The 12,921-nt window shown below is 44.1% G+C and overlaps 1 protein-coding gene across 3 annotated transcripts in view; it reads right to left on the bottom strand.

Moving 5' to 3' along the window:
- The window catches only part of LOC115135377 (cadherin-23-like), a 171,483-nt gene that overhangs the window by 17,900 nt on the left and 140,662 nt on the right, over positions 1-12,921 (bottom strand). For all 3 annotated transcript variants that reach the window (XM_065023447.1, XM_065023448.1, XM_065023449.1), the window contains 2 exons: positions 1,430-1,549; positions 151-328 (listed from right to left, as the gene is read on the bottom strand). In XM_065023447.1, coding sequence (XP_064879519.1) covers positions 151-328; positions 1,430-1,549 — 298 coding nt within the window. The remainder of the gene's footprint in view (positions 1-150; positions 329-1,429; positions 1,550-12,921) is intronic.

Genomic DNA, 12,921 nt, shown 5'->3' with positions numbered 1-12,921 from the left:
TTGTTTTAGCCCAGCCCTATCACACCTGATTCAACTAATCAATTGCCAATGAAGACCATAATAAGTTAAACCAGTTGTGTTAAAACTGGGCTGAAACAAAAGCCTCTTACAGTACCTATGATGATGTGTGTGTGTTTGTGTGGCTCCTACCTGCCCCTGGGCCCTGCAGGCTGTAGTACAGCAGACCGTTCTCCCCCTCATCCAGGTCATTGGCAGTCAGCGTGATCACAGATGTCCCACTGGGCTCGTTCTCAAACACACTGGTCTCAAAGACCTGATCTGAGAACCGTGGACGGAAGTCATTCACATCCAGAACGGTCACCAAGACCTGAGAGAGACAGACCAGGGACAGGAAAATATGATGTGGCCCTGTGTGGCTCAGTTGGTAAGAGTGTGGTGCTAGCAATACCAAGGTTATGTATGGTTTCAATCCTCATAGGAATCATAATACACATATTACCAATGCAGAGATATACACAAAGTAGACCGTTTATTAGGTACACCCACCTAGTACTGGGTCCACTTTGAATTCTTCGGGGAATGGATTATACAAGGTGTGCCGTACAAATGTTGCTCAATTGGTATCAAGGGACTTAACATGTGCCAGGAAAACATTCCCCACACCCTTCCACCACTGCCACCATCCTGTACCATTGACAACAGGCAGGATGGGTCCATGGTCTCATGTTGCTTACGTCAATACCTGAATCTGCCATCAGCATGACGCAACAGGAACCAGGATGCTTTTCCACTCCTCAAATCCAGTGTTGTTGATCATGTGCCCACTCGATCCACTTTCTGTTTTTAGCTGATAGGAGTGGACCCCAGTGTGGTTGTCTGCTACAATAGCCCAGCCGTGACAAGGACCGACAAAGTTGTGCATTACGAGATATCGTTCTGCACACCATTGTTCTACTGCAACATTATTTGCCTATTTGTGGTCCGCCTGTTAGCTTACACAATTATTGCCATTCTCCATCAACCTCTCTCATCAGTTGTTTTCACCCACAGGATGGCCACTGACCGGACGTTTTTTGTTTGTTGCACCATTCTCGGTGAACCCTAGACACCGTCTTGTGGGAAAAGCACAGGAGGCTGGACGTTTCTGAGGTACTGGAACCGGTGCGCCTGGCACCGACAATCATACTTCATTCAAAGTCGCTTAGGTCACTTGTTTTGACCATTCAAATTTTTAATCAAACTGAATGCCTCAATGCCTGTCTGCCTGCTTTATATAGTAAGCCACGGCCACGTGACTCACTGTCTGTAGGAGTGAAACATTTTTGTGAACGGGGTGCTGTCCCTAATAATCTGGCCGCAGAGTATTTTGAACATACATTTTCATTCACATTTTAGTCTTATCCAGAGTGATTACAGTCAGTGTATTCAACTATGTTTACTTGGTGTTCTACTACAGTATGAATCCCACCTGAACAGATTTCTCCCGTCGGTTGTTGGGGCTGCCCCCAGGGTTGTCCCTAGCTATGGCCGTCAGGGTGTAGTGGTCTTTAGTCTCCCTGTCCAGTGGAGACAGAATGTAGATGTCACCCTGACAAGAGAGGGAGGAGGAAAAGTAGGAGGAGGAGAAAGAGGAGAAAGATGATTATCAAGTGTAATTATTAGGCAGTTTCGGGGAGAGAGTTTAGGCTTCAGACAACACATCTAATCCACAGCAGGAACTTCCATATTTGGGTTTGTCTTCAGTATTGGAATGCAGCCAGAGCAGGAACTCCTTCATCTTCTTTGGCATCCAACGTTTAGGTGCATACACCGCCACCTACTGTACTGATGTGCCATTCACAGCCTACCTACATTCAATTATTTGATATGGTAATACAACATTTGGAAAAAGGAAAAGGAACATTGCCCTGCCAACTATTAGCCCTCCCTAAAAAAAAACACCCCATTCAACTTTTTAACCCTATCTAGTCCTACTCCAGACTAACGGTCTGATAGGACATAACACTACCACTCAACACCTCCATAAGCTGTTTTGCCGTAAATCCTCGCAATTCCAAGTGCTTCTCTGCAGCTGCCACCAAAACCTCTATTTTGTGTGACTTTCGATCCATTTCTGCAGTACAATTGACAACCATGGCTGTACAGTACCAGTCAAAAGTTTGGACACACCAACTAAATCAAGGGTTTTTCTTTATTTTTTATTTTTTTTCCACAGTCGTGGCCAAAAGTTTTGAGAATGACACAAATATTAATAAAGTTTGCTGCTTCAGTGTCTTTAGAAATTTTGTAAGATGTTACTATGGAATACTTAAGTATAATTACAAGCATTTCATAAGTGTCAAAGGCTTTTATTGACAATTACATGAAGTTGAAGAAAAGAGTCAATATTTGCAGTGTTGACCCTTCTTTTTCAAGACCTCTGCAATCCGCCCTGGCATGCTGTCAATTAACTTCTGGGCCACCTTCTGACTGATGGCAGTCCATTCTTGCATAATCAATGCTTGGAGTTTGTCAATTTGTGGGGTTTTGTTTGTCCACCCACCTCTTGAGGATTGACCACAAGTTCTCAATGGGATTAAGGTCTGGGGAGTTTCCTGGCCATGGACCCAACATATCGATGCTTTGCTCCCCGAACCACTTAGTGCTCCATCATGCTGGAAAAGGCATTGTTCGTCACCAAACTGTTCCTGGATGGTTGGGAGAAGTTGCTCTCGGAGGATGTGTTTGTACCATTATTTATTCATGGCTGTGTTCTTAGGCAAAATTGTACTTCTCAGCCACTCCCTTGGCTGAGAAGCAACCCCACACATGAATGGTCTCAGGATGCTTTACTTTTGGCATGACACAGGACTGATGGTAGCGATCACCTTGTCTTCTCCGGACAAGCTTTTTCCGGATGCCCCAAACAATTGGAAAGGGGATTCATCAGAGAAAATGACTTTACCCCAGTTCTCAGCAGTCCAATCCCTGTACATTTTGCAGAATTTCAGTCTGTTCCTGATGTTTTTCCTGGAGAAAAGTGGCTTCTTTGCTGACACCAGGCCATCCTCCAAAACAAAGCCTCCTTCACTCATGCTGCCAAACAACCTCGTAAAACTGACTATCCCACTGATCCTTGACATCGGCGATGTCATTTACAAAATAGCCTCCAACACTCTACTCAGCAAATTGGATGCAGTCTATCACAGTGACATCCGTTTTGTCACCAAAGCCCCATATACTACCCACCACTGCGACCTGTATGCTCTCGTTGGCTGGTCCTCACTACATATTCGTCGCCAAACCCACTGGCTCCAGGCCATCTACTAGTAAAGCGCCACCTTATTTCAGCTCACTGGTCACCATAGCAACACCCACCCATAGCACACGCTCCAGCACATATATTTCACTGGTCATCCCCAAAGCCAACACCTCCTTTGGCTGCCTTTCCTTCCAGTTCTCTGCTGCCAATGACTGGAATGAATTGCAAAAATCACTGAAGTTGGAGACTTATATCTTCCTCACTAACTAAGCATCAGCTGTCAGAGCAGCTTACCGATCGCTGCAGCTGTACACAGCCCATCTGTAAATAGCCCAAAATCCCCATGTTTGTTTTTGTTTTTCTGCTGTTTTGCACACCAGTATTTCTACTTGCAAATCCTCATCTGCACATCTGTCACTCCAGTGTTAATTTCTAAATTGCAATTACTTCGCCACTATGGCCTTACTTACTTCATTTTCACACACTGTCTACAGATTTTTCTATTGTGTTATTGACTGTCCGTTTGTTATCCCAAGTGTAACTCTGTGTTGTTTGTGTCGCACTGCTTTGCTTTATATTGGCCAGATCGCAGTTGTAAATGAGAACTTGTTCTCAACTGGCCTACCTGGTTAAATTAAGGTGAAATAAAAAAAAATTAAAAAATACAATTGAAAATGAAATAATCTCAAAAAAATGTGTTATTTTTTAAACAAGGTCTTGAAAATGAGATGGTGAACTCCGCAAACAACCAGTCAGAGAATGAGAATGGTAAATGACTGTAATTAATACATTCATTCAATACATTGGAGGGTTAGGACTGGAGCCACCAGAGGACTTGAAAATTAGCCATAGCTGAGAGGATCTCCAAAACTAAAGGTATTTTGGTTTCAGTGCATTTTCTTAAAAACATTTTTAAATAGCCTATCAATGTGTAGGCATACTGTGTAATAAAATGGATAATTGTGTACTAAAAATGTGAATGTGTTTTTTCAGAGCATACAACCATGCAATTCAATGGCTCAGATACGAGACGTATATGGCAGAGTCCACAGGAAATCACGGATTACAAAAAGAAAAACAGCCACGTTACAGACACTGACGTCTCGCTTCCAGACAAACTAAACACCTTCTTTGCCCACTTTTGAGGATAACACAGTGCCACCGTTGCGCCCCCCCACTTCTTCTCCGTAGCCGACGTGAGTAAGATATTTAAACGTGTTAACCCTCGCAAGGCTGCTGGCACAGACGTCATCCCTAGCCGCGTCCTCAGATGTGATGGTGTGTTTACGGACATATTCAATCCCTCCCTATCTCAGTCTGCTGTCCCCAAATGCTAAAAGATGGCCACCATTGTTCCTGTACCCAAGAAGGCAAAGATAACTGAAGTAAATGACTATCGCCCTTTAGCACTCACTTCTGTCATCATGAAGTGCTTTGAGAGACTAGTCAAAGATCATATCACCTCCACCTTACCTGCCACCCTAGACCCACTTCAGTTTGCATACCACCCCAACAGGTCCACAGACGATGCAATCGTCATCACACTGCACACAGACCTGTCCCATCTGTACGAGAGGAATACCTATGTAAGAATGCGGTTCATTGACTACAGCTCAGTATTTAAAACCATAGTACCTACCAAGCGCATCATTCAGCTGGATGCCCTGGGTCTCAACTCGGCCCTGTGCAATTGAGTCCTGGACTTTCTGACGGGCCGCCCCCCAGGTGGTGACGACACAACAGCAGTGGGCTTGATTACCAACAATGACAAGACAGCCTACAGGGAGGAGGTGAGGGCACTCGGAGTGTGGTGTCAGGAAAACAACCTCTCACTCAAAGTAAACAAAACAAAGGAGATGATCGTGGATTTCCGGAAACAGCAGAGGGATCACTCCTCCATCCACATTGATGGGACAGTAGTGGAGAAGGTGGAAAGTTTTAAGTTCCTCGGCGTACACATCACAGACAAACTGAAACGGTCCACCCACACAGACAGTGTGGTGAAGAAAGCGCAACAGTTTGTCACTTAAAACCCTGACGAACTTTTACAGGTGCATAATTGAGAGCATCCTGTCGGGATGGTACGGCAACTGCACCGCCCTCAACAGCAAGGCTCTCCAGAGGGTGGTGCGGTCTGCACAACGCATCAACGGGGGCAAACTACCTGCCCCCCAAAAAGATCATCAAGGACAACAACCACCCGAGCCACTGCCTGTTCACCCCACTACCATCCAGAAGGCGAGGTCAGTACAGGTGCATCAAAGCTGAAAAACAGCTTCTCTCTCAAGGCCATCAGACTGCTAAACAGCAATCACTAACTACATAGAGACTCATATCACTGGCCACTTAAATAAATGGATCACTGGTCACTTTAAACAATGCCACTTTAATAATGTTAACATATCTTTCATTACTCATCTCATATGTCTGTACTGTATCTTATACCATCTATTGCACCATGCCTATGCCACTCATTCATATGAGAAAATTGCAATATGTACATATTAATATTCCTCCCTTTAGATTTGTGTGTATTAGGTAGTTGTTGGGGAATTGTTAGATTATTTATTAGATATTACTGCACTGTCGGAACTAGAAGCACAAGCATTTCGCTACACTCACATTAACATCTGCTAACCATGTGTATGTGACCAATAAAATTTGATTTGATTTGCAGACAACCATCCGTGAAGATCAGTGGACAAAGGGCTGGACAACAGGCCACACCAAAAAAACGCATGGTTCCACAGAATACCAACTGGGATGGATCCCGAGGCAAATGTGGCTTCTTCATTAACATCTGTATGCTTAATAAAATAATGATAAAAATACTGTCGCCATCTTTGATCCAAGAGAACACACATGGTTTATGTTCTGAAAATAATGTTTCCCGAGTGGTGCAGCGGTCTAAAGGCACTGCATCTACGTGCAAGAGGCATCACTACAGTCCCTGGTTAGAATCCAGGCTGTATCACATCCAGCCGTGATTGGGAGTCCCATAGGGCGGTGCACAATTGGATCAGCATCATCTGGGTTTTGCCGGGGTAGGTCGTCAATGTAAAATACGAATTTGTTCTTTAACTGACTTGCCTAGTTAAATAAAAAATAAAATAAAATAAAAAAATATATATATAATAAGTCTTACAAAGCCATTCCAGAAGTTCACTCAAGTTTCTTCAACTGTCTTCTGACTATGATTAGAGTGATGTTGATATTGTGCTGTGATGCCAAAAGATTCCAGGCTGCATTTGCAGATCTCCCATCATCTTCAACCATCAGTGAGTTGATGGTTTGAAAAGTCTCGCTGGAAATTGTAATGAAAAGCACTATACAAAGTAGATGTGTTATTTATTATGGTTTGACATGTTGCAATTTTGTAATGTGTTTTGTTTGGAAAATTGTTTTGTAAATATTAATTCACATTTTTGGTGCCACCATATAAACTATGAATTATTTAAATAAATATTGTTATTATTATTATTGAAACAGATGGATCATTCATCAGAAAACCAACTGATTTTGCCAACTACTTTAATCATTTTTTCATTGGCAAGATTAGCAAACATAGGCATAACATGCCAGCAACAAATGCTGACACTACACGTCCAAGTACATATCTGAGCAAATTATGAAAGACAAGCATTATAATTTTAAATTCCGTAACGTTATTGTGGAAGAGGTCAAAAAATTATTATTGCCTATCAACAATGACAAGCCACCGGGGTCTGACAACTTGGATGGAAAATTACTGAGGATAATAGCAGACGATTTTGCCACATCTTCAACTTAAGCCTGTTAGAAAGTGTGTGCCATCAGGCTTAGAGGAAAGCAAAAGTAATTCCGCTACCTAAGAATAGTAAAGCCCCCTTTACTGGCTCAAATAGCCGACCAATCAGCCTGTTACCAACCCTTAGTACATTTTTGGAAAGAATAGTGTTTGACCAGATACAATGCTATTTTACAGAAAACAAAGTGACAACAAACTTTCAGTATGCTTATAGAGAAGGACATTCAACAAGCACAGCACTTACACAAATTACTGATGATTGGCTGAGAGACATTGATGATAAAAAGATTGTGGGGACTGTCTTGTTAGACTTCAGTGCGGCCTTTGATATTATCGATCATAGTCTACTGCTGGCAAAACTTATGCGTTATGGCTTTTACACCCCCTGCTATATTGTGGATAAAGTGTTACCTGTCTAACAGAACATAGAGGGTGTTCTTTAACGGAAGCCTCTCAAACATAATTCAGGAAGAAACAGGAATTCCCCAGGGCAGCTGTCTAGGCCCATTACTTTAAAAAATCTTTACTAATGACATGCCACTGGCTTTGAGGAATGCCAGAGTGTCTATGTATGTGGATGACTCAACACTATACATGTCAGCTACTACAGTGACTGAAATAACTGCAACACTGCAACAAAGAATTGCAGTTAGTTTCAGAGTGGGTGGCAAGGAATAAGTTAGTCTAAATACTTCTAAAACTAAAAGCATTGTATTTGGGACAAAGCATTCACTAAACCCTAAACCTCAACTAAATCTTGCAATAAATCATGTGGAAATTGAGCAAGTTGAGGTGACTAAACTGCTTGGAGTTACCCTGGATTGTAAACTGTCAAGGTCAAAACATATTGATACAAACAGTAACTAAGATGGGGAAAAGTATGTCCATGATAAGGCGCTGCTCTACCTTCTTGACAGCACGGTCAACAAGGCAGGTCCTACAGGCCATAGTTTTGTCGTACCTGGACTATAACAAAGTCTTAAAAATAACTATGAGTAGTGATGTTTAGTGAATTACAAGGATGATACAAAAATCCTTGGTCAGGTGACACAAAAAAGGATTTAGGAAAATTGCAATTGGTTCAGAACAGGGCAGCATGGCTGGCCCTTGGATGTACACAGAAAGCTAATATTAATAATATGCATGTCAATCTCTCCTGGCTCAAAGTGGAGGAGAGATTGACTTCATCACTGCTTGTATTTACGAGAGGTATTGACATGTTGAATGCACCCATGCATACCCCACAAGACATGCCACAAGAGGTCTCTTCACAGTCCCCAAGTCCAGCGCAGACTATGGAAGGCTCACAGTACTAAATAGAGCCATGACTACATGGAACTCTATTCCACATCAAGTAACTCATGCAAGCAGTAAAATGTTATTTTAAAAACAGATAAAAAAACACCTTATGGAACAGCGGGGACTGTGAAGCAACACAAACACAGGCACAGACACATGCATACACACACACGATAGCATGCACACTATACACACATGTACACATGGATTTTGTACTGTATATTTGTGGTAGTGGTGGAGTAGGGGCCTGAATGCACACAGTCTGTGAATCTATTGTAATGTTTTTAAAATTGTATAAACTGCCTTAATTTTGGTGGACCACAGGAAGAGTAGGGAACACATATATAACCATAGAAAATGGTTGCAGGTCAGAGGGCCATCTAACAAGTGCAGATCGGAGGGCCATCAAGCGAAACAGACCAATGAAGCACGGGTAAACGGCGGGAGTATCTATGACTCTCCGCTTCTCCCTTCCCTTGGCACAAGGTTCTGGCACAAGCTCGGATGACCAGCTCCAACTCCCCTTTCCCTGTTTGGCGCGGCCACATGGCGCACCCCCTTTTCCTGTTAGGCATGGCTGCATGGCACACCCCCAATATCAAGGTGCATATGGGCCTATTTATATAATGAATATGAATTCAAGGGCAGAAATGATTAAATATTAAAGCATTAGACCTCTCACTAAAGGCGTCATGTCATACAAAAGCTATACTTAAATCCGAACTGGTTCGAGATTAAAAGAGTACATGGCCATAAAAGCTAGATAATGACCAGCACGGTCAGATAATATAAACAGTGTTTATAGAGGGTGCAACCGGTCAGCACTTTAGGAGTAAATGCCAGTTGGCTTTTCATAGCCGAGCATTCAGAGGTCAAGACAGCAAGTGCATGTGCGTGTGCGAGAAAGAGGATCGAAACATACACACTAACATGTGGAATATAGCAATAAGAATGTCAGTTTAATATGCAGTGCAGATCACCAGATCATTATCTACCCTTCTCAGAATTTTAAGAATTGTGTGTGTTCAATTATTTGTGACATTGTGGCACTTAGACCATATTGAAGATGGAAGCAATAGAATTTGAAGCAATATCCTACCTGGGTGTGGTCAACCATTTCAGCACCGTTTCACGCTGCTCAAATCAAATCAAATCAAATTGTATTTGTTACATACACATGGTTAGCAGATGTTAATGCGAGTGTAGCGAAATGCTTGTGCTTCTAGTTCCGACAATGCAGTGATAACCAACAAGTAATCTAACTAACAATTCCAAAACTACTGTCTTATACACAGTGTAAGGGGATAAAGAATATGTACATAAGGATATATGAATGAGTGATGGTACAGAGCAGCATACAGTAGATGGTATCGAGTACAGTATATACATATGAGATGAGAATGTAGACAAAGTAAACAAAGTGGCATAGTTAAAGTGGCTAGTGATACATGTATTACATAAGGATGCAGTCGATGATGTAGAGTACAGTATATACGTATGCATATGAGATGAATAATGTAGGGTACTCAATGTTAGTGGTGGCTGTTTAACAGCCTGATGGCCTTGAGATAGAAGCTGTTTTTCAGTCTCTCGGTCCCAGCTTTGATGCACCTGTACTGACCTCGCCTTCTGGATGATAGCGGGGTGAACAGACAGTGGTTCGGGTGGTTGATGTCCTTGATGATCTTTATGGCCTTCCTGTAACATCGGGTGGTGTAGGTGTCCTGGAGGGCAGGTAGTTTGCCCCCGGTGATGCGTTGTGCAGACCTCACTACCCTCTGGAGAGCCTTACGGTGAGGGCGGAGCAGTTGCCGTACCAGGCGGTGATACAGCCCGCCAGGATGCTCTCGATTGTGCATCTGTAGAAGTTTGTGAGTGCTTTTGGTGACAAGCCAAATTTCTTCAGCCTCCTGAGATTGAAGAGGCGCTGCTGCGCCTTCTTCACGACGCTGTCAGTGTAAGTGGACCAATTTAGTTTGTCTGTGATGTGTATGCCGAGGAACTTAAAACTGGCTACCCTCTCCACTACTGTTCCATCGATGTGGATAGGGGGGTGTTCCCTCTGCTGTTTCCTGAAGTCCACAATCATCTCCTTAGTTTTGTTGACGTTGAGTGTGAGGTTATTTTCCTGACACCACACTCCGAGGGCCCTCACCTCCTCCCTGTAGGCCGTCTCGTCGTTGTTGGTAATCAAGCCTACCACTGTTGTGTCGTCCGCAAACTTGATGATTGAGTTGGAGGCGTGCGTGGCCACGCAGTCGTGGGTGAACAGGGAGTACAGGAGAGGGCTTAGAACGCACCCTTGTGGGGCCCCCGTGTTGGGGATCAGCGGGGAGGAGATGTTGTTGCCTACCCTCACCAGGGGGCGGCCCGTCAGGAAGTCCAGTACCCAGTTGCACAGGGCGGGGTCGAGACCCAGGGTCTCGAGCTTGATGACGAGCTTGGAGGGTACTATGGTGTTGAATGCCGAGCTGTAGTCGATGAACAGCATTCTCACATAGGTATTCCTCTTGTCCAGGTGGGTTAGGGCAGTGTGCAGTGTGGTTGAGATTGCATCGTCTGTGGACCTATTTGGGCGGTAAGCAAATTGGAGTGGGTCTAGGGTGTCAGGTAGGGTGGAGGTGATATGGTCCTTTTGACTAGTCTCTCAAAGCACTTCATGATGACGGAAGTGAGTGCTACGGGGCGGTAGTCGTTAGCTTTCTTGGGAACAGGAACAATGGTGGCCCTCTTGAAGCATGTGGGAACAGCAGACTGGTATAGGGATTGATTGAATATGTCCGTAAACACACCGGCCAGCTGGTCTGCGCAAGCTCTGAGGGCGCGGCTGGGGATGCCGTCTGGGCCTGCAGCCTTGCGAGGGTTAACACGTTTAAATGTCTTACTCACCTCGGCTGCAGTGAAGGAGAGACCGCATGTTTTCGTTGCAGGCCGTGTCAGTGGCACTGTATTGTCCTCAAAGCGGGCAAAAAAGTTATTTAGTCTGCCTGGGAGCAAGACATCCTGGTCCGTGACTGGGCTGGGTTTCTTCTTGTAGTCCGTGATTGACTGTAGACCCTGCCACATGCCTCTTGTGTCTGAGCCATTGAATTGAGATTCTACTTTGTCTCTGTACTGACGCTTAGCTTGTTTAATAGCCTTGCGGAGGGAATAGCTGCACTGTTTGTATTCGGTCATGTTGCCAGACACCTTGCCCTGATTAAAAGCAGTGGTTCGCGCTTTCAGTTTCACGCGAATGCTGCCATCAATCCACGGTTTCTGGTTAGGGAATGTTTTTATCGTTGCTATGGGAATGACATCTTCAACGCACGTTCTAATGAACTCGCACACCGAATCAGCGTATTCGTCAATATTTTTATCTGACGCAATAAGAAACATGTCCCAGTCCACGTGATGGAAGCAGTCTTGGAGTGTGGAGTCAGCTTGGTCGGACCAGCGTTGGACAGACCTCAGCGTGGGAGCATCTTGTTTTAGTTTCTGCCTGTAGGCAGGGATCAACAAAATGGAGTCGTGGTCAGCTTTTCTGAAAGGGGGGCGGGGCAGGGCCTTATATGCGTCGCGGAAGTTAGAGTAACAATGATCCAAGGTTTTACCACCCCTGGTTGCGCAATCGATATGCTGATAAAATTTGGGAGTCTTGTTTTCAGATTAGCTTTGTTAAAATCCCCAGCTACAATGAATGCAGCCTCCGGATAAATAGTTTCCAGTTTGCAAAGAGTTAAATGAAGTTCGTTCAGAGCCATCGATGTGTCTGCTTGGGGGGGGATATATACGGCTGTGATTATAATCGAAGAGAATTCTCTTGGAAGATAATGCGGTCTACATTTGATTGTGAGGAATTCTAAATTAGGTGAACAGAAGGATTTGAGTTCCTGTATGTTTCCTTCATCACACCATGTCTCGTTAGTCATGAGGCATACGCCCCCGCCACTCTTCTTACCAGAAAGATGTTTGTTTCTGTCGGCGCGATGCGATGAGAAACCCGTTGGCTGCACCGCCCCGGATAGCGTCTTTCCAGTGAGCCATGTTTCCGTGAAGCAGAGAACGTTGCAGTCTGGAATGCTACCCTTGCTCGGATTTCATCAACCTTGTTGTCAAGAGACTGGACATTGGCAAGAAGAATGCTGGGGAGTGGTGCGCAATGTGCCCTTGTCCTGAGTCTGACCAGAAGACCGCTACGTTTCCCTCTTTTTCGGAGTCGTTTCCTTGGGTCGCTGCATGCGATCCATTCCGTTGTCCTGTTTGTAAGGCAGAACACAGGATCCGCGTCGCGGAAAACATATTCTTGGTCGTACTGATGGTGTGTTGTTCTTCTCGACTGTATGTAATGAAACCTAAGATGACCTGGGGTACTAATGTAAGAAATAACACGTAAAATAACAAAAAACTGCATAGTTTCCTAGGAACGCGAAGCGAGGCGGACATCTCTGTCGGCGCCGGAAGTGACAAGCATGGGGACTGGTCTTGATAAATCAATGAGCTTTTTATTTTCACCAAATCTCTGTTTGGGTATTGGTTAGACTACAATTAGGGTGTAGAAATGTTGGGATTATTTTGCTTTTAGTACTGTAGCCTACTCCCGACTGGTCACATTGTACAGCTCCATATTTTCCCTGAGGGTTTTGTTTTTTGT

This window comes from Oncorhynchus nerka, linkage group LG10, assembly GCF_034236695.1.
Source record: "Oncorhynchus nerka isolate Pitt River linkage group LG10, Oner_Uvic_2.0, whole genome shotgun sequence".
NCBI lineage: Eukaryota > Metazoa > Chordata > Actinopteri > Salmoniformes > Salmonidae > Oncorhynchus > Oncorhynchus nerka.
Note: the sequence above shows the minus strand (reverse complement) of the source record. Positions and strands in the feature narration are given on the sequence as shown.